Source organism: Pagrus major, chromosome 4 (genome assembly GCF_040436345.1).
Source record: "Pagrus major chromosome 4, Pma_NU_1.0".
Lineage (NCBI taxonomy): Eukaryota > Metazoa > Chordata > Actinopteri > Spariformes > Sparidae > Pagrus > Pagrus major.
In genome coordinates this window covers 20,560,922-20,583,268 of record NC_133218.1, presented here as the reverse complement: position 1 = coordinate 20,583,268, position 22,347 = coordinate 20,560,922, and the positions used below count along the sequence as shown (strand labels likewise).

The 22,347-nt window shown below is 41.5% G+C and overlaps 1 protein-coding gene across 1 annotated transcript; it reads left to right on the top strand.

Moving 5' to 3' along the window:
• The first annotated feature begins 11 nt into the window (after positions 1 to 11).
• Positions 12 to 22,089, top strand: galns (galactosamine (N-acetyl)-6-sulfatase). The gene is made up of 14 exons (XM_073465200.1): positions 12 to 270; positions 546 to 669; positions 2,124 to 2,198; positions 2,337 to 2,439; positions 2,951 to 3,094; positions 3,890 to 3,956; positions 5,720 to 5,847; positions 5,951 to 6,090; positions 6,181 to 6,284; positions 9,371 to 9,516; positions 10,500 to 10,602; positions 14,975 to 15,096; positions 20,512 to 20,629; positions 21,621 to 22,089. Exons 1-14 carry the CDS (start codon positions 151 to 153, stop codon positions 21,705 to 21,707), a joined length of 1,581 nt encoding a protein of 526 aa, XP_073321301.1. The 5' UTR covers positions 12 to 150; the 3' UTR covers positions 21,708 to 22,089.
• The last annotated feature ends 258 nt before the right edge of the window (positions 22,090 to 22,347 follow it).

Sequence of the window (22,347 nt, the reverse complement as noted above, 5' to 3'; positions counted from 1 at the left end):
CGATTAAGCTAAAATGAATTCAAAATCTTAAAGCTTAACGAGTCGAACAAGTGCGCTATTGTGTATGCGCAAACATTGCGCTGAAGATCCGCATGAAGGCAAAACAAACCACTTCCTTGAAGTTGATGCTCATATGACTGCAGCACAGCAATGCGAGTGGTACTGTGTTCTCAAACTCTCATTCTGTTTTGGGCAACAATATGTTGTTCCTTGGCAGTAAAGTCAGGAAATGTTTCATCTCCAAACATCATCATCATGCTCATGGATGACGTGAGTTAATTTCTGTTTTGATTTTTTTTCCTGTCTGAATTGACTTCAGTTCATCACATCAGCAGCACAAGTTATGTTTGAGCAGTGAATGACTTTGAGAGCCCAAAATATGTTTCTCTGTTCCTTTCCTTCTCTGTGTGTTTGTTTTCTGTCATACATGAGTATTGTAGCCTGTATAAAGTGTCTATAAATGTGTTGACATGTATGTTTTACTTTTCTGGATGTGAATCTATAAGCAGAAGCTGTTAATAACCTTTTTCCCCTCTGCTCTTCAGATGGGTTGGGGGGACTTGGGGGTGTTTGGCCAGCCATCCAAAGAGACTCCCAACCTGGATGCCATGGCTGCTCAGGGCATGCTGTTTCCAAATTTCTACACTGCCAACCCACTCTGTTCCCCATGTGAGTCAGCAGACAGTGTTGTGAGACCGAACCTGAACCAGATGTTTCACAATATGTTAATTTTGTTCCCTCATCACAGTTGCAGCCTCCTATCTCTACTTTTTATTGTCACGTCGTTAAGATGTTGCAAGAAAGTATAGCCGACCTACCACAGAGCAACACTTGTTATGTGCTAAAAATAAGCCTGCGCATCGTCTCATTCAAATACAACATGGAAAACAAAGATGCAGAATTGAGTTTGTGTGCATTTTGTTCATGAAAACTTACAAAAACCCTGCAAAACAATTAAGAAATGTTAGATAGTAAAGCTGAAAAGTTGCTTTTCTTCTTTTTTAGTTAAAGCATGGAAGTACTGTATAGGTTTTAATCTGCCTGCAGAGATAAGATTAGATAAAGGTAGATTCAGGGCTCCAGACTAACCTTTTACACTTTATCTTTTCGGTGCACCAGTTCGTAATCGAAGTGCACCAAATAACACATTTTAATGTAATTTCTTAACAAATTATGTAAATGATTGTTAACAGGAATAAAGGTGCAGAAAAATGTTTTTCTTCATTTAAATCTAGTCATGGAATGTAACTAAGTAAATTTACTCAAGTGCTGTATTTAAGGACAAATTTGAGGTATTTGTAATTTACTTGAGTATTTCCTTTTTCTGGGACTTTTTACTTTTAGTTTATTTGATAACTTTAGTCACTAGTTACAGTACAGATTACATACTGCATTTAAATTAACTTATTTTATTGGCAATCAGATTCAAAGACACACTCAAAACACACTCTGATAATCGGAAGATCTAATAATTGTCGAGGCAGTTCGGCCTATAGTATACAGTATCTACATGCATGTAAATATATATAATACTTCAGTTTGATACTTAAGTACATCTACCATCAAATACTTTAGCAAATACCTTTTACACGACTGTTTAAATCACAGCACATGCAACAAGAAATTTCAGTCACAGAAATATTTTTATACTTTTTTTTTTTTTTATCTGACCTGCTGAATATCAGGTGCACCGGCGTGACCAATGCAAATCTTAAGTCGCACTTGACAGATTTTTGGGTGCATGTGCGACCAAAATAGTTGCACTCTGGAGGCCTGTAGATTAGATACATAATTGAGCTGAATCTCAGCCATGAATAGCAGTTGCTTGGTAAAGAGTATTGGTCATGGTAGTTACACTAAAATATATTCTGAAAGATTATGATGAACACATCAAAACTGAGCTGCCAGAGCAATCCATGTTTTACTACGACAGTGAAGTATAATGTTGAATTTTCTTATTTAATTTAAGAATTTAACCAAAATACTTCACAAGTTGGAGAAATCTTCAGTGTATGTGACATTGGTGCATACTTCACTCTTTTAGCTTGAAAGTAAAAAAGCATTTGTAAGATCAACATGCATACAGAAATCCTAATAACGTTTTTCTATCATATTAATGACAGCCAGAGCTGCACTTCTCACCGGGAGGCTGCCAGTCAGAAACGGTTTCTACACCACAAATGCTCACGCCAGAAACGGTACAGTCTCAATATATACTTACTGTGCAAATTATCCAGCTGCGAATAATTTTTTGCAGGTTTTCTCATTACTTAGTCTATAATGTGCAATAAAGTCATGGAAAGTTTTTGCACACTAAATTTTGACCTTTTTTATAGCATACACACCACAGGAGATAGTGGGAGGAATCTCTAAGGATGAGATTTTGTTACCCCAGATGCTGAAGAAAAAGGGCTATGTCAGCAAGATCGTTGGCAAGTGGTGAGCTCTTTATCCTCCTTTAATCCAGGAGTTTTAGAGGTTTCTGAAGTTTTAGAGGTTTCTGAAGTTTTAGAGGTTATGCTGATGATTGCCGGTGATGATGGCTGTGGCTTCAAGGAGGCATAATAAACTTTTCAAAACAAAGTTATAAAGTGCTTTTACATGGTTGGCCAGGATTAAAACAATTCAGCACAGCAATGAGGCAAAAAAATAAAAATACAGAGAGGGGTATCCATTAATCATGTTTGGCTGTGATCCCCTGTCTCTTCCGGTCCACATGCTGAATTGTCCTTGAGCAAGATACCAAACTCTAGATAGCTCCTTATGGTCAGTGCCTAGCATATGTTTGTGTGTGTGAGTATATTATGCTGAAAATGATGTGTAGTAGCACAAGAATGCATGATTTGTAGTTATTTGTAATTATCTAAATTCAAATATGCAAAACATGTTAAATGCTCTGTCAGTCACTTTGCTCTTACAGTGTGTGAGTGCACTTTGTTTGTCACTACAGGCATCTGGGCCACAGACCACAGTATCTGCCTCTGGAGAAGGGCTTTGATGAGTGGTTTGGTGCACCAAACTGCCACTTTGGCCCCTACAACAACAGTTTTAGACCCAATATCCCCGTCTACAAAAATTTGGAGATGGTGGGCAGGTATTATCACACTCTGCACTCAGATATACATAACAGCAGACAAAGCATGAGGCTGAGAATCTATAAAAATCTTCTCTCTCCATGACTCAGAGGAATAGTTTGGCTGGCTGCTCCTCTGGATGAGTGTAGTCTCTCCCCTCCTCTTCCTTCTCTGTACCAGCTGTGCTTGTGTATTCCATTTTCCGCCCATTTGTTTTCCCCAAAACAGCCATATGTGTATTCAGGGTCATTGGAACTGGCAGCCGGGCGTGTTTTTCGCTTAGCCGTGGGTTTAATCAGCGCTGCATACCTGGGCCCTGGACAGATATGCACACACACATAGACACATGTACACACAGACACACACACACGCACGCCCTCAAGAGACGGCAGGTTGCGTTGGCTGTATGCGGAGACACCTGGAGGAAGTGAAGCGTAAGGCAGAGAGATGCCTGTCACTGCTTCTCTGCTCGCCGCGCCACGCTTCAGCAACACCTCATAACAGTTCCCTCTGCTCAGCTCTGCTGAGACTTCCCAAATATGTCTTTCACTGAAATCTCCTGCAAACACAGTCCGCAAGAGGGAGATTTGCTTCCAGCGTCTTGATGATATTGTCTGTGGTAGTTTCGGTCAATTTGGGGGCAGATTGAAAGCCCTGACAATACAATCAGGTTATCGTAAGAAAATCATTTCACGCGGTCGAATAAGCAGAGCAGAGATGGTTTGGTGTTGCCTCAGCAGGCATTCAGATGGGATGATGGCTAACTAACAATGAGGGTTTATTTAATGAGTCATGTGAACCCACTTGTTTTCCAGATTCTATGAGGAGTTTAAGATTGACAGGAAGACTGGAGAGTCCAACCTCACACAGATCTACCTGCAGGTAAGCTGAGGCTCACCAGTCCTTTCTCAGATGATACATCCCTGTCAGCAGAGCGAAGAATGTCAGGTACCCAATTTCGTTTCACAGTTTCTTTAGCAAAGCAATTAATAGAATACAATAGAATTAAATATAATAGATTACAACTTCATTGTCCACCAGAGTGGGAAATTGTCTTTGCCTCACCAAAACAAAAGCCCAAGAACATAAATCATCTATTTAACAAATGTAAAAGTGCAATCAAAGCCTGATTTTGGCCTTTGATCATTACCACGCTTTTCACCAGCAGAAGTGGATTGTTGACTTTTGCGCACGCCCGTCTTGATTATCTCCGCTGCCTACGTCAGTCCCTCCCATTCTGTTCCTGAAGGGATCAAAAGCAGCCCGCAGAGACACACTGCATGCTTGAGAGGTGTAATATGCCATCACAAGAAGAGGATGGATCTGTCAAGTAGAGCCTCGTAAATCTCATATTAGTATTTCTGGTGGGACTCGACTGCTTTCGGGAGCGCAGTTATTAGTGTGGCTGATTGTTTAATGAAATTGAGACAAAACTTTGAAATACCAGCTTACATCTCTGGTTGTAAAATTGGTTTTGCCAGCAGCAGAAATACAGAAGTCATCATATGACATGTATGTGTTAGCAATGGAAATAGCAATGTACTATATCCAATGCTAAAAAGTATACACAATGGAGGAATTATTACTTAGTTTTGTTTTGACTGTCACTTTGCAGAAGTTAATATAATGTCATTGTGTGTGTGTCAAAAGATGTCAAGAGTCCAAGTTGCCCTAAAACAGTTTTGGGAGGTGTGGAAAAGTAAAGTAAAAGTGGAAATATACGACATCATTACCACTAGATCTCGAACTAGAGCATCTCAGACCATAACAATTGTGTGTGTCATTCACTAAATAAAATTGAAAAGAGAAAAAACTATCTCAGATTAGGCTGTAGAATTAGGCAGCGCTGATCAAATATGAATCAGCTCTGTATTCCCCCTCTAGCTCCTGTCTCTTTAAGGCCCCTCCCAAATACTCTCCTGTGATTGGTCAGCTCACAGACGGCTGAGCCAGCACCGCTAACAACAACAGAGCAGCTGTGCTAAATCAATTCTTATGTTCCAAACTAGCAACTAGGTGGAAATTATGCTAAATGTGTGACATGGTGATGTAGTGTGATGTGAAGAAGCCACAGATTAAAGGCGAGACCACTGACGAGGCTTTTCAGGAGAGATGAGCTCCCGTTTGACCTTTGTAATTTTCAAGATCTTTTACATTCACAAGAATCTGTATCAGAAACGTATTTAGGTGAAATGTTTAGCTATATTATGAGAAAGTCCGCAGGTTGCCATGTTGAAAACATGTACACTTACATGTAATAACATGCTTGCATGTCCGGCCCGGCTACCAAAACAAAGAACAGAGACGGCGAGATAACGACACACACAGATGAAGTGTTACGTCATTTTCTGTTCAGGACACCTTTTCACCACTATATGTTTATATAGCAAATAGTTGTTTGCTTCTATATGTGCCGCAATGTTCAAAATCTCACAACAATTAAACAAAGACTGAGAATAACACCTTCTATCAAGGGTGTGGTTATTGCAAGACAGTTGTATGAGACTACATTACTTTTAGCCAGGTGTTCCAAAGAGAGTGTGCTACATACTGAATACATAAATTAGTGAAAAAGAGGTTAACAGTATTAATGTGAATGATGCAACAGTGAGTTGCTTGGTATCTGTGTTGTAACACCTCTACAGGAAGCCCTTGGCTTCATATTCGATCAGACTTTGGACGAGCAGCCCTTCTTCCTCTACTGGGCAGCGGACGCCACTCACGCCCCTGTCTACGCCTCCAAACCATTCCTCGGGAAGAGTCAGCGAGGCCGGTACATGAAATTCGACCATACTTACTCTTTTGTCACAGAAGGCTATGAATGAATGTGTCTCTCATGAGGAATGATATAAGCTGTGACTGTCTCTGTTCTGTAGTTACGGTGATGCAGTGATGGAGCTAGACTACAGCATTGGTCGGATCTTGGAGTTTCTGCGGGCTCTTCGCATAGAAAACAACACTTTTGTCTTCTTTACCTCTGATAACGGCGCTGCTCTAACGTCAGGCCCACATGAAAGTAGGCACTCAATCGAAATGTATTCTCTGTGCTCCATGTGTGTGATTTAATACACAAATACATTTGTTTTTGTGCCTTATGATCCCTCAGGTGGTAGTAATGGGCCGTTCCTCTGTGGGAAGGAGACCACTTTTGAAGGGGGCATGAGGGAGCCTGCCATTGCCTGGTGGCCTGGACACATCAAAGAGGGCACGGTGAGAACACCCCTGTGATTCAGAGAGAACAGAAATCAAGAATAAAATCCAAGACGATCATTCACTTAATCCTCGCCATCTACTCTGAAGACTGGACTGTAGTTAGACTCAGGATCCAGAGCCAGTTTTCTTTTCTTCCAAGTTGCTCCCTAATGTTCTGCCTATCAACAGGTACCAGGAGCTGAAATGCTCTCTTTAAAACTGCAGGCGATGTATAGGACTGTAAAGCAGGTTGAGAGTAAATTAATAATTATTCCACTAATCCTCTCTTTTGAATGATTGTTGCTTTTTGTTTCATTTGTGTATCATTTACCACTTTACTTGTGCGTGCTCGATTGGAGCCATAACAACTTAATCTTGACTATGTTCAACTTCTGTCGAGAAACGGTAAAGATGAACCATGCGATTGCGGCTGCGAAGCGTGTGGGCGCTTTCACCACTGTTCCCTCAAAAATGTTTGGCTGGAATTAATGCCCCAAACTCTCTCTCTTTCTCTCTTTCTCTCTTCCTTTCCCCCCCTCCCCAATTTAACCCCCCCACCCACACCGTGATCCTCTAAGCCTGTGCGTTCTGCAAATGACTTTTAATTGTATTAGGGGCAGCTGTGACACGGGGCTGTGACGCAGAGGGATTTGGTGGAGGAGCGAGCGGAGGCTGCAGTCTGCAGTAAGCCTTGCCCCTGGCTCATCTCACAGGGGTGTGCTGGGGCCTGATAGCACAGCAGAGTAGCGAGGGACAGGGGGATTGGGAGCGTCTTAAGCGGCTAATCTGTTTGTGTGTTTGCTGAGGTTGGATTGAGCTGTAATGAGGACTTCAGTATCTGAATATGCCAGGCGCTCAGGATAAAGGAACGGAGGGGTGGCGGGAGGGTGTTGGTGGTGGGGGGGTACAGGGAAGGAGGCAAGGAAGAAGTAAAAGAGGTGGCTGGTGTAAGAAAAGAGAAAAGGAGGCTGGCAGTCCCACACTGCCAGGAACGTTGTCGTGTTCGCGGGGCTTTGCTGCACCTGTGCCACATTATAATTGACCAATGTGTCCGCGTTTACATGTCTGAGTATTTTCTGTACGATTCTACATGCCTACATATATATACATGCTTTCACATAGATGTTGGCTTAGTTGTAAGTGTGCCTGATAACTTTCTGAGAGGCACAGAACATCACAAAACACCTACGTGTGTGTGTTTGTATCTTCATTTGCTTGGCTGTGAGAAAGAGGGTCAATAGATCCTCCCTGAGGCTCTCTGGGGTTGTGATGACAAAGCTGCTTTGTTGGAGAAACTATACTAACTCTACAGCTCTGGATTTATCAGTGTGCTGCTTGGGAGGGAGGACAGACCATGCACAGGGTTGCCCCCCTCTCTTATTTGTAGTCTTCTGAAATCTCTGTTGATCTGTGCATTGAAAAGTCCATAAGCTCTCGGAGCAAAATTCTGGAGACAACAAAACAGCCACGCAGGCCTTTGTTAAAGATGATTTCAGCAGGTTTATTGCACAAACTGAGCACAGATGCATCTTGGAGACAAGTTTTTTTGTGTAGATGACGGGATAAAAAACTCACTTCAGTTGTTTTCAGAGACAAAAAGTATTTTATCAGTGGATGAATCTGATTGATGGAACTTCCTCTCATATTTTCGGATGGAAGGTGGTGTACTGGAATGAAGGAGCATGCTTGGTCTGAAGCAGGTGCGGATTCAGCATTCTCCCAGTGCCCTGGGGGGTGATGATGAGGGGTGGTGGCTGCAGGAACAAAGATGGGGAAAGCGGGTGGGTGGGGGTCTCTGCCCCACACTGTTGTCGAGCGTCACAATCCCTTTTGTTGCGTTTTTATCAGGCGGCAGACACACAGGCAGAGTGGCAGCGACAGGGATAGAAGCACTGCCTCCCCAGATAACCAACATCACCACTCACGGCGCAGAAAGAAATTAGAGAAAGAGAGGGAAGGAGAATGTGACATTAATAGAGAGTGATGAGTCAGTCAAAAAAAGGGAAGGAACAAAGGGTGAAGAAAGAATGAAGTTCAGCGTGGACTGCAAAGAGGGCAGAGCTAATAAAGGCTGAAAATAAAAGATGGAAACTCATGAGATAAATTTGTCTGAAAGTTTGGAGTTTTTGGTCATGCAAGTTATTACCAACTAAATGTCAGTTTTGCTTCTTCTTGTGCCCTTTTGTCCTGTCTTCTTTAATGGTTTGTGTGCATCTGTGTGAGGGGGACTTTAAAAAAAAAAAGAAAAATGAAGTGAAGGACTAAATCTGTGAGTGTTTGTGTGTGTGTGTGTGTGTGTGTGTGTGTGTGTGTGTGTGTGTGTGTGTGTGTGTGTGTGTGTGCGAGAAAGAGTGTCTGGATGTGCAGATAGATCATGGAATGCATTGCAAAGCCTTTTCTGTGGCTAGTTCTGTGGATACAGAAGAAAAGGGAATTCATTTCAGTGCTTAGGAGCTTGTGTGTGTGTGTGTGTGTGTGTGCGTCTGTATGTGTGCTGGCTGCCGATAGGAGCACAGCGGCACATGGCGGTGCAGCTGCAGAGGCCTGATAGCGCTATCTGATTGTGAGCGTGCCGTCTCCCTCTAAGGCTCGCTCAGGAGAGAATGGAACGGAAGATCAAGGATGACAGCGAAAAAATGGCATTTTATCTGAAAATAGTTCAAAGTTTATAAATAAAATAAAGCTTTTCACTGGGACTGGGAGAAGGAGATAAAACACCAGCTCGCTCCAGCTCCAGCCGCCTGCTTGCCCGGGCCTTGTCCTCACCCTACTTCCTCTCCTCTTTTACTTCGCTCCTCCTTCTTCCTTTTCCCCTTCCAAAAAAACTCATGTAGAAAAAGATGCATTTTGGAGGTTCTTATAATAAACCTGCAAGCAAAGATTAGAGAGCAGACTGAAGAAATGCACCTCTCTCCGACATGTGTACACACAGCTGCACATACAAGCATCCTATCATGACTGTGCATTGTCACCTTGACTGCGTTCATGAAGTAAATCCAGCATACATTTTTCTGAATCCTGAATTCTGACTCATAGGTTGGGTAGCTTCTCATACAGCAGATAGTGATTGTGTTGTGTTTTAAGTGTCTTTGTTCTTTTTACAGGTAAATTTCCAGTTGGGCAATGTGATGGACCTGTTCACCACCAGTCTCGCTCTGGCCGGCATCAGCCCTCCTAATGACCTAACCCTTGATGGGCTGGACCTGACACCAGTCCTGCTAAATCAGGACCCAGGAGCACTCCAAAACAGGTGAGTACTGTACACACACCAGCTGCTAGTTGGCAAGAGATATGTGGTGGCTGTTACCTTGGAACCAAACTGCTTACCGTGGTAATGATCACATCCCTCATAGGGATGAGAGCAGTTTTAGTTTAGAGTAAAAAGGGCAGTGTTTTCTGTCATGCCAGCTGCAGTTCTAAGTCGGTCAGTTCAACTCTTCTCCACAAATATTAGAAGGATATTCATGGTTCCCAGACGATGAACCATTAATGACTTAAGTGATAATCTGACTCATTCTCTAGCACCATGATGAGGTTGACATTTGTGGTTTTGAGTCAAACATTGTGCACAATGCCAAAAGTTACAACACTTATCACAATCATCCGAACCAGTGTCCCTCTGATTGCTGGACAACCGGCTCTACCTCCTGAGCTACAGCTGCGTATGTAAATGAAATAGAGGAAGGAAGAACGACACGTTAGGTAACATATGCCATTATTCGTTTTATTTTACAGCTTTTTTTATGCTTGGAAACGTGTCTAAATATTCCATCCACTAGCCTGATACAAATGTATGATGTATGTACCCAGAGTTTACAAGCAGGAATTCTGGCTTTGAGTGGCCTCCCATCGTGCTTTTTGCAGTAGGAGGTCATTCATTTACAAGTTCTAAGTTGTGTGGAACGCAGTACAGTCCCACAGGGCTTTAGGTATGGCTCTTGACTTCGGTGTTTGGTTTGTCAATCTGGGCTACTATAGAAACATGAGGATCTGCCCCCTCTGTAAATATAAAAGGCTCATTCAAAGGTAACAAGAACACAAAAATTCTTAGTTTCAGATTATAGTAATTATACACTATTATTATACAATATGAATATTATAGATCCTCTTACATCCCCCTAAATGTCACACACTGAACCTTTTAAGTGTTAGCAATCCAGAAAAAAAGAGTGTTCAATTCACCTGGAGAGGAACAAACCTTAGCATTATTCTCCCTTTTCTCACTCTCAACAGGCCAATCTTCTATTACCGCGGGAATGAGCTGATGGCTGTGAGGCTCGGACAATACAAAGCACACTACTGGACCTGGAGCAACTCATGGAAGCAGTTCAAGACCGTAAGACTTCCTTTTAACACAGCAACTCTGTGCCATCTCTGTTTCCTCAGTTCCTGATTTGCACTGCCACATCCTCCCTCTTTGTCTCTCCTAATCTTTCTCGAACACACAAACACTTTCGCTGTTGGTGTTATCTTGAAAATGGCTCATCAGTTGACTGCTGTGTACATCAGAGCGTAATGAATATTAATGAAGAGCCCCCACATCAACGAACTTACATCATTCATCAACCAGTTGACTTGTTTGTTCAAACTCCAGTGGAGATTTTCTTCCTCTCCATTTACATACCGACATTTCCTGCTGTAGACTTTTGGCATCACGTAGCTCAAAAGTAAAGAAAGAATTGCTTCAACTCTGTGTTGATTAAATGTTATTTGAAAAAAGGTGAAACCTGACAGAGAGGCAGAGATAGTGTGGCCCTTCTTTCTCCTCTCCGTCCATAAAAACATGTCCTCCTGTCCTCCCTCCACGGCTCTGTTTTTCCTGTGATCCAGTTTGTTTTATGCCCCATCGGTCGCTTAAATTGCTCTCTCCTTCAGGGCCGCTGAATCAATAGCAGCCTCCTTTATCAACTCATGTGAACTGAAGTGGAACTTCACAAATAATGGCGTCTGATTGCCTGTGAGTTGCCTATCGATTGAGTGTGTGTGCGTGTGTGTACATGAGAGAGAGAGAAGGTGGACGAGAGAAAACATGTATGTTCGGTTCTCTATATAGATGTGAACGTCTCTGTGTGTGTGTGTGCATGTGTGTTTTTATGGAGCAATTGTGTAGCTCCTACAAGGGAACGTTCAATTCTCCAATATGCTTCATGTCATTATGGCTGACTCCTTAAACTGTCCATCTCCTGTAACCCATAGTATATTTTATAAACATGAAAAATGTAAACAAACTGACTCTTGTCAGTCAACATGTTGTGAGCTGTTGTGAGATTGAGAAATGGTTTAAAATGTATCTTTAGAAGGAAAATGTGTTTGAGAGTCCCTCTATGGGAGGAATAACCTGGATTAATGATCATAAAGGCTTCAGTTTAATGTCTCTTGTAACAGAAATCCACAAAATAAAAACCTCGGCTGCGGTTATACCTGAGAATATAATTTGGTTTTCGTGGCCCATGGTGAGAAATAAACAAGGGAAGATGTGTGTCTGTGAAGAGGAGCGAAATTACAGGTTAATAGCTGGGAGACGTATTGCTCTGTCCTGGCTGCGTTCATGCGGCTCAGCCATGAGGAAAATGAGAAATTTCACAGGCATAAATAGCTCTCATCAGACTCTCTCGAGGCAGTGCAGTGATGTTAATATTGCGAAATATAGTTTGTCGTGACTGTGGCTGCTTTGTATCTGGATTGCTGAGTAACCTATGCTACATCAGGAGCTTTTCAGCAGCTGTGATGGCTTTTTTTCCAACCATGTTGAATATTTCACAAGGTGATAAATGAAAACTGAAATATGACTTATTACCCAGACACCTGTTAACACCAGTTAATGAACTCCTAGTTACTTTATGATGAGCTGCAGCTCAAAAAGAGTTCTTTGAAGAGATCAAAATAGTTTTTTCATGTTTGTATTTCACCTGTATTTTGTGGAGTTTCCCTCTGAATTGGAGCCGTGATTTGGAGGGATGGCTGGGGCCACAGGAGGTGAAATTCTTGGACTGGCGCAAGAAGGTGAAAAGCAAAAACATTTGCCAAGCAGATTTTCTTTAATCAAGATCAAAACCCAAAGGTTCGAAGACAATCAGATACAGTTGCAGTTCAAACCATAAAAGATGCCAACGAGCGCTCTGGTGATGTTATTCCCATGATCTGCCAGGCAGTGTCCGGGAAAGTCTTTGGGTTCCAGGGAGAGTGTGGTAGCAAAGCTGAAACTTAAAGGAACTGACAGAAGGGCATCTCCAGGAGTAGTGCTGCAGCGATAAACCATTTACAAGGTATACCATGTTGTGAAATTGATGAAAAAATTAAAAAACACAAAGTTGTATGTCTGTCAGGACATAATATTTTGTGGAATTATAATAAAGCCCTTGTTTACCCAAATAAACCCTTCTGTTTTCATCCTATTAAAGTTAATTGAAGCTTGTAATAATAATAATAATTATGTAATACCATATAGCCCTCTGAAACCTTGATCATCTTTTAGATGGTTATTGCACCATGGAGTGGAGCCTGTAGCGTAATTTGACTCAACATTGGAAACGTTAACCAGCTTGAACAGGAAACGATTGATGGATTGATAGCCCTTGTTGGTGGCGTAATTTATCTGCGGTTGCTGGGTTTAACCCACTATGTGGTGGATTACATACGACACCCGCAGTGATAGAATGTGTCAAATACACCAGTCAAAGTAAGGTGATTTTAAATACTCAGCCATAATCTATCAAATATGATTGTTCTCTTTCCATTTTGGCTTAAAATAGCGATCAAATATTTCCTTTTCCAAAATCCATCCCGCCACCACTGGATGCTCCTGCACCTTATCTTGTAATAGCGACTGCGCTGCTCCCGTCTGAAAGCAGCAGCCTAGTTGTATCCATAGCATTAATGTCAGAGGAGATATGGAGTTCTTGCTGTTCTGTCTTGGGCGCAAGAGACAGAGTCAGAGAGATACACACAGCAGGCCTTTCTCGCTGCTCCTCTGGGATGAGTTTTTTTTTTTCTTTCTTTCATTCTTTTCTGCATTTCTAAGCTGTTGGCTTCAAAAGGCAGGACAAGTCTGGATGAGAGGAGGCTCTGCGGGGCGGAGGGGGGGAGATCTATCCTTCTTACTCTCTCTCTTTCTCTCTCTTCTATATGTATTTCGAGGTGCTCTGCTGAGTGATCTCAGAGGGGGGCAGCAGCAGTGCCTTACAGATGAATGCTTTCTCAATATTAGTTGTGCTCATCAAAACGTGTGTGTTTGTGTGTGTGTGTGTGTGTTGAAGAAGGAGGCATATCTCCAGGGGGTTCTGGAGGAGTGAGTGTGACTCAATCAGGCTGCGATCGCTGCCAGGCTCATGAGAATGGAGTCAGGGAGCAGGAGCGAAGGCGTGGAGAGATGAAAGGGAGGCAGCACAAGGAAGAAAAGTCCTCTATTTTGTCAGTGACTTGAACCCCTGTATGATGTACCAACAGTGGCTGCATAAAAAACTCGAAGGATTGGAGGACAATATACATATAGGCTATACTACAACTAGATTAAGTGCTGAAGGTGCTTTAGAGTTTTTCTTTTATTGTTAGTGATAAAACATACAGAGAATAGTGTGTGTGTGCATGTGTTTCAACTAAAACATCCAAAAGAATCAAATATACACCATCGGAAATAAACTAATTGGACATGCACCATTATGACAAACAGGAAGTAGAAGACAAGTTATTACAGTAAGCAAAAAATGATCACAAATTATTGAGAAAAAGGGATGTAAGGATCTAATTCTGTCATTTGTATTGCTTTAATTTCAATTATGTGATGACTAAAGTGTAAAAGCAAATATCTTTTTTATGACCTATACAACTGACCACAAATTGTGTGTCTGAAAGGCTGATCTTCAAATTGAATTTAGCAGAACTTGGTGGCCAATTTGGGGCTGTTCTGAGTGGGGAAATGATCTCAGTGGTTAAAAAAACAAATTAGTAAGAGTAAAAATAACATCAGATACTTGAGAAGTACTTATAGAGAAGGAAGTCAGTTTGTTACTGATAATATCTGCGTTTGAAGGCAACAGTCACTAATCTAACCTACACTCTGCTCAGTAACAGTATTAGACAGACGCAAAGATCATACAGGACATATCTGTGTTATACAACTGAGGCAAAGTCATTAACTTGATAACAGAGCCTGGCCAATACTTGATTTTTGGGGATGATACCAATAATAGAAAGTAAAAAATTCCAATATCATATCAGCAAGTAAACACACATTTTTTGCAGTGTTCCCTCAAATGTGGTTATCAGACACTAGGGACAAAGATATGTAATGGAGGCAGGATATTTTACAGTTTCAGAATACATTTTATTATTTCATAAGACTTCAGTACACTAAAAACAATAAACTTACTGGGAATGTAATTATTATGAATTATCCCAAGCATCTTTTTCTGCATTATAATTTCTAAAAGTTTTCATATCAGTGCACACTTGGGGAATATATACACAGATACCAATATATCTGTGAGCAGACAATATCGACCAATAATATCTGTTTGGCTCTACTGGCGGTGTGCTTAAATAAAATTCAGCTGGTAGCCCTCAACATTTCTGTCTTGTGTTTATGACAACTATTCTCCAATCTTGAGATTAGCTTCAAATTAAGGAAATTTATTGACAATTTATGTATCAGTGTGTCTTTCTAGAAAAACCATAAAAGGTTTGTGTCTTTTTTGTTTTTTCTCCTCCAGGGCATCAACTTCTGTCCTGGTCAAGAGGTCCCGGGAGTGACTACTCACGAACAGATGGAGCACACAATGCAGCCAATCATTTTCCACCTGGGACGGGATCCTGGGGAAAAGTTTCCTATCAGGTTAGTTCCCTGAAAACTTCAACTCTGCTCAAAGCTGATTTCCTTTAGGGGGGTTAAGAGGAGGAGAAGGGGAAAATGAGAGAGGCAGGAGAGGGGAACAAGTGAAGAGATGTTGAAAATCAACAGTGGAGGGCTGAGCATAGGGAGGCAGTTTGCCTGTTGGTTGCACAGAACGATGTGTATGTATGTATGTATGAGATCAATGCTGATTCAGTGGCATGAAAAGAAGGCGGTGGATTGATCCGCTCAGCCAGAGCGCGCCTGATTACACCCTTCTCTTTGTGATTGCAAACAACTCCTTAAAGATCACTATCTGGCCCTCAACCCTCTGGTGCACCGCTGCAGGTTAAAATTGCAAGATAAATTGTTCAGGTCTAAATTGAGAGCGAGTGCTGTTTAATGGAGTTTTGTGTGTCTCTGCCTCAGCTCAGAGGAGAGTTAAGAATCGCTGAGAGGATAGAGCGACGCCAGAGGACACAGACAGCCGAGGCTGAACTAAGAGTATTACTAAATAAGGATGCAAAGATAGATGAGCATCGTCTTCTGCTGCGTTCTGTTGATGTTGAATATTTATGTGATCTTTTAGAGAAAAAATGGCACAAGCTGACACCATGACTAATACATTAAGATAATCTCAAAATCGCTTTGATGAGAGAATATTCCTTTTGTGCACAGTGTTCGCTCTGGCTCCCTCCTGCCATAAAACCTCCCAGATTGACCTTTTCTTCTCTGCCTTCTGCAGCTCTGCCTCTCATATTTTGCTCTGGCCTCATCTCCTCTTTGCCTCCTGCTCAGTTCTGAAGTGAGATTGGATGATAAAACATTAATGTTGTTTTTCAATTGCCCACCTTTAGGACGTGCTATTCACTTGGAAGAATAAAAAAAATAAATAAAAACAAAAACCAATCAATATGCAGCCATGTGTTGTGCTGAGTGCTGGATGTGCAAACGGACCAAAAATGCACACTCATTTTTCAGTGAGGTCATCAAGTTCGTCTACAAGGTCAACAGGACACCCATCTGCCTGACCTCTTCACTTTGCATGCGCTGTTCTTCTTCTATTCACTCTAATTATGCATCTCACGATTTGAGTCTGATACAAAGGGTTATCACGCGATTATAAAACAGGATTTCATTTTTCTCTCGCTGTGTGACCACTAGCTACTTTTAAGATATCGTGATCTATAGTTAGAATAAACAGGTGAATTTACTTCCATTGTCTTTGCTCAACCTCAGCCTTTCTTAGCAAATATCAGAAGTAGCCTAGCTTGTATCATTTACGGATCAGTTCATACCAACTCACCTCGGGCCTCCCAGATCATGTCATGGATTGTCTTGAAAAAAATCATTTTGAAACATTCATTAAATTCATAGCCCCTTGCAAAATCCCATAGCTTTTTCTCCAAATACTTTTTAAGTATTGCATTTTTTAAGTTTGGCCCTCTGAGCTAAATGTCATCATTTTTGTGATTCTTTGTATGTGTATTGTAAACCTCAGCAATCGCACATTTTTCAGTGAATTGGCTTGAAATTTGTCTTGAACATCCAAGAGACCTTAAGGAAACTTGGCAACATGTATTCATTTAAATAGTTGTAGCTGATTAGTGACAGTAATCAAATTAATAACAGAAGGTCTTTTTTTTTTTTTTTTTTTTTTTAATCAAAAAAATTCAAAAAAATTGATATCTCTGCTTGTTTTTCCTTCCTTGCAACCAGACGTTGGTTCTGTGTAGTATTAATGTAGTTCTGTCAGATTGAGAACTTATTCGTTCCTACATACAACATTGAGTGCCACAGATCTTGTTAAATATAGCCTTGAAGCTGAAAACACATTTCGGGTTACTTTGAATGGAAATGTAGATTTTCCCAAGAAGGATTACTTTAATTTCCTTGAAACTTTTGTATGTGAAAGTTTTAAAATTCATTGCATATATATTTCAACAAATCAAAGATGTTATATTACTCCATCATTTATAATTTTTTTAAATGAGCAAATTATTTATAATGTAATATCACATTCAGTGGTTTTATTTCATCTGTAGATATTTGTACTCTGTGGACTGTAAGGTTTTCTATCTGTGTGATACCCATTGAGATCATAATGTCGGGAATTGGGTTTAAATTTCAGTTTATTGACTTTTCTGCATCGAGACATCATCTCTCACAATCTATTTATTCCCCTTCAGTCCCCTTCCTCTCCAAACTTTTGTCTTTCCTTTTCCCTCGTCACTTTGCTCGCTCCACCCTCCGCTCACTTCTCAACACTCAGCTCCTGTCCCTCTGCATCCTCTGGGACTGTTCTCTTCCATCCTAGTTAAGTGTGTGTGTGTGTGTGTGTGTGTGTGTGTGTGTGTACACATGTGTATGTGTGCGTTTTGTCCGTGTGCTCCTCGGTCCCCCAGCTGGACTGGCTGCCTGGCCATCATTAATCTCTGTCTGCACCTAAAGAGCCACTTAAGATGATGTAGGGCCTGTCTGCACACATACCTTCACTACTGTCGCAGCCTGTGATACAGCAAAGAGCACACACACACACACACACAATCCCCAGTCCAGAACATTCAGCCTGGAAAACAGCATAGATTATGATTATGCAGTTTAGGAGAGAATTTGGGAGCAAAAATACAGAAGTCTTTTGCTTGTAGATGTGTTTCTTTTTGCCTAGCTGTCATCGTTTCAGAAAGATTTGATTGGAGTTTTAGGGTGTCAAAGCCTGTGTTGGTGGTCCATCTGTCCAGGACCCAACCAGGTGTGCATCCACCGAACTCGGTGAGTTTGGATCCCCGCTGGATTTTGCCGTCTTCCGCTTCGCCCTCCATCTCTGTGACCCGAGGGCCTGAGGTTAACACATCCTGCTTTCTCACCACTCACCTCAGCTCACATCCCCAGAGTCCCCCGGTCATCCAGAGCGTCGTCCCCAGCCCTAACACTGCAGGCAGCCCTGCACGTTCTGGCCTCATCTGCTGCCTGCCACCGAGCTCTTGTGTTCCCAATCAATAGTCCTTACTGAAGTGCTCAATTTCCACGGGGGTGGAGAAGATGGTAGAGGGGAGGGGAAGGCAGGACAGATGTATTTGATTGTCTCCTCAATTCCCCCACCTTCTGCCACTGTGTGGTTGTTTGTGTGTGTGTCGGGTGTGTGTGTGTTCCGGCAATAGTGTTATGAATCAGTAATCAGAGTGGTGACACACCTGAGCAATGCCCCCATCCCCCTTGGGTGCCATACATTATAAATCAAAAGACTCCATTTGCATACAGCCTGCTTATTATTCCAGAATTTGCCTCTCCACCAGTGGGCTAAGGGTTATAATCATGATAATGAGCTGTGCTGACTGTGGGCTTTTTATTATTTGTTTGCAGAGGGGGCATAAACAAATGATATTATTAGTTTTTGATTTAGAGGTCTGCACTGTGAGATTTTCAGTGCATAGACAAAACAATGGAAAACTTAGTGTCTTCGGCAAGTTTCTCACCACGTGGCGTGCTTTGCTTGCAGACTCGTGTGGAGAAACTAGTCTGATAAATCCCCCTTACATTTACTTCTATTAAGTTGCTTCATCACCTATCACAAAACGAATCGCAACAATGAGCAGCGGGCACTGATAGGAGGGGAGTGAAACGTCTCTCGCACTGATCGAGATCAGGGCGAAAGCAGAATTTGCGATTTCAGATAGCTGAAGCAATTTAATCTGAATGTCTGATTTGTAACTGAGGGGAGTAATCCGGTTTTCCCTATCAGCTGGGGTCACAATGCGTGTATAGATGGTTAGCTTATGACGAATGTGGCACACCAGGAGAGAGACTAATTGCAGCCGGTGCACTACCAGTCGAGTAATTGTAGGGGAAAGTAAAGACTGAGAGTATCAAGGAAAGGAGCAGGTGCTGGCTGATGGAGGAAGCCTTGCTGCCCTGTGGGAGATCTAGGAGGGGAGGGGGTGGGGGGGTAGGTGTGAGCTGGACAGGGCCCGGGGTTATTACTCTAATTGACACTTCACCTCACACACATGCACATGTTCCCCAGGGGCCAATCAGAGGGTTGGGTTTGCAGTGGAGGGAGGATGGAAGGCTGGCACAGGTGCTGCCGGCGAGTGTATCAGGGGTGTAATTGCACTGCTGATATTTGTCTGTCCGTGTGTCACGCCACCAGACACCCACACCCCCCAACACACACACAGACACACGCGTGCACACACAGCCCATTAACCCTACAGGTCCTATTGAGAGCAGCGTTCCTTTGAAAGCCTTCAGGGCCCTTGCGTTTTACACACTGAATATAATAATGCACAGAGGTGCTTGGGCTCACTGGTGTCCAACAGCAGTAATTGAGAGACAGGGGATGGGAGAGGGGTTACATAGTTCACCCTGTGTGCTGTCCCAGAGGGTGACCAAGTGGACAGCCTGTGTGTGTGCATTGTGTGTTCCTGTTTTTGTTGATTAAAGCTACAGCATGTCCCCACTCTGATATAATGAGTAAAGCTTGGACTGGATACATGTAAGCAAATTCATTCACTTAACACTCCCTTGCAAATTCTGGGGTTTAGTGTATGAATGAATTTAAGAATACTATTTACACCTGGTAATAAAATGCAACCTGTATGCGGACACGTCATCCATATAAGTAAAAATGCTTTTATAATGCAAGGTGTAAATGCGTGGTGATTCGTACAAGGTGCTGGCATCTGTGCACAACACAACATTGATATAGATGTTTGTTTTTAGCCAAGATAAAATATAGGTTTGTTCAAATTTAGAGAATGAGCAAGGCAGAAGGCTGAAAGAGACACGCCTCTGATTATTGATTTTACATATATTCTGAGCCATGAAAGCACCTGAAGATGTCTTATTCAACAGAAATGCATGATAAATGAAAGCAATATAGGTGGGAAATGAATGTCCAGTAAGACATACCTTATCTGCTGATCCGGTCTCAATGGTGATAATGAGAACAAGTAAAAATACCAGATTTACACACACAAAATCACATCATTTATGGTCCGGATAAAGAATCTGGTTGCAAATCCCATTTTAATACCAGGTGGAAATTTAGTGTGGTGTGGTGTAGTTGTGTGTTGGGTTTTTTGATTCATAGTCAAACAACTCAAAATGGACAAAACAGATTCAGAGTAAAAACAGATGCTGTGGGGTATCTGGAAATATATGGAAACTGTATACATTATGTGGTGTATGTGTAGATAGACAGCATATTTACATGTATGTGACCAATAGATTATTTCAAACTCATACAGTCTCATGATCTTTGTTGATGTTTAAGACGTTGTTTATTTTACTTTTTTTGACAGGTCATTTAGTCCAAAAAAAACAAAAAAAAAACAGAAAGATTAAAGATAATGAAACTAATTGTTAGTTGCAGCTTCAATTACTTTTCCTGTGTTTTTGTTTATTGTGTGTTTGCAGTGTTTTGTCAGAGGAGTACCAGGATGTTCTGAGCAGGATCTCTCCAGTTGTGGAGCAGCATAAGAAGACTCTGATGCCCGGTGTTCCCCAGCTCAACATGTGTGACGTGGCCGTGATGGTGAGATTTTCTCTACATCAATACGTATATTCATTTCTTTCAGCATGAACTTTGCGGTGAAAGTGTGAAAAAGGAATCACTGTGTTATGAAAACGAAAACTGTTTTCCTACTATATCCAGAGGTAGTGGACCAGAGGCAATTCAGCTTTCACAGCAGATAATGTATGTTCTCCTGAAAGTCAGCACGGATCAGATAAATAAATACATAAGAGAAATGTATTAACTGTTTATGAAAAAACTGAGTAGCCAAAAAAATCTCTGAATAGAGATTCTTCTCAGTTGTGTCTGTTTTCAGTCTGCAATGAGCCAGCATACTTTTAATGTTCCACTTCTGCAGATTTAATCTTTATTTTTATATTTATCACCTTTACTAACTCACTTCAGAATGTGTATCATGTTTTCACCTTAATGTGGACATTTCCTCCTTGGTTGTGTGTCTGCGTTTTGCTTTTGTGAGGAAAAAATAATGTCAAAGCAGCTACATCGAGCAGCAGCTTTGTCACCTCCAGTACCAGAGACTGTGAACGGCACTGCTGTGGATTTATTTGTGGCATGGCACTGCCCCCTTCTGGTGAAGGAATAAAACACAACTTTAAGTAGAGCAGTTTGTGTGATTACCTTTAATATCATTATCCTGTGTCATGCTAATATGGATCTATGAACATTTTATATTTTGTATCTCAAGCAAGCCATTATCTGTTGGAGCCATTACTCACATATTTCCATTGTCGCCTTGTTGAGTTCCAGTGCCTTTTCATTGCTGTTTTTCATTCAGAAGAAACTGAATTATGTTTATACAGTCTAAAGTTTTCTATAATAACTTTAATATCGGCTGTTTTAAGATGTTACTGATTAGATGATTACTCTGTCCTAATAGCCAAGGACCCTCTTTTCACAAAACAGGACACAAAGATGACCCAGTGCTCAATGAATAATGTCTTTGATAACTTCATATCCTTGTTCTTACTGTGGTGTCCGCTCTGTATTACAGAACTGGGCCCCCGCAGGCTGTGAGAAGTTGGGAAAGTGTCTCAAAGTGCCCAAGTCTGCACCCTGGAAGTGTGACTGGCCACACTGAGAGCGAAAATATGAGGAGGCAGGACCTGAAGATGTGCCTTTCTACAGAACAACAACCAATCATGTCGTCTTTGTAAAATGCTTTATGTTCACTGTTAAAGAAAAGGGCATTATGTTGGTAAACCAACATTTCATTGATTATGAAAATTGCTTTTGCAGCTGTGATTTTAATGAGTCAATACAACTTTCTACCTGTTCTGGAAAATTACTTCATCAACAGTCACGAGTCATTTGAGTGATGTAGGTCAGATAGAGAAATGTATTTATTGTGTTCATGCTTAGAGTAATAAAATATACCATGTTGGATTATGGGATTAATTCTGTATCTTTTCTACATGCTTACTGCAGTCATTTTTAATAAAAAGTTATTTTTATGACATGCATCATGACTGTTTTTATGTCGTAGATCCGCTACATTCAAAATGCACACATTATGTGCACATACACACATCCACATTTACTGTAGTTCTGCTCATGGGTCTTAAAATACCTGACAGTCAACACATGATTTCACAATAAAACTTCTACTGCCCAGCCGACATTTCAGCATCAGCTTTATTCATCATGATGTAACAGAGAGGCTAACACTTTCTCAAATGTGTTAACCCAGGCCTCAGCTTTAAATAAAATCATCCAAACTT

Coding starts and splice junctions, on each gene's coding strand:
- galns (XM_073465200.1), top strand. CDS start 151: ATGCGAGTGGTACTGTGTTCTCAAACTCTCATTCTGTTTTGGGCAACA. Junction 2,440..2,950: donor AGCAAGATCGTTGGCAAGTG/GTGAGCTCTTTA, acceptor TTGTCACTACAG/GCATCTGGGCCACAGACCAC. Junction 3,095..3,889: donor AATTTGGAGATGGTGGGCAG/GTATTATCACAC, acceptor CTTGTTTTCCAG/ATTCTATGAGGAGTTTAAGA.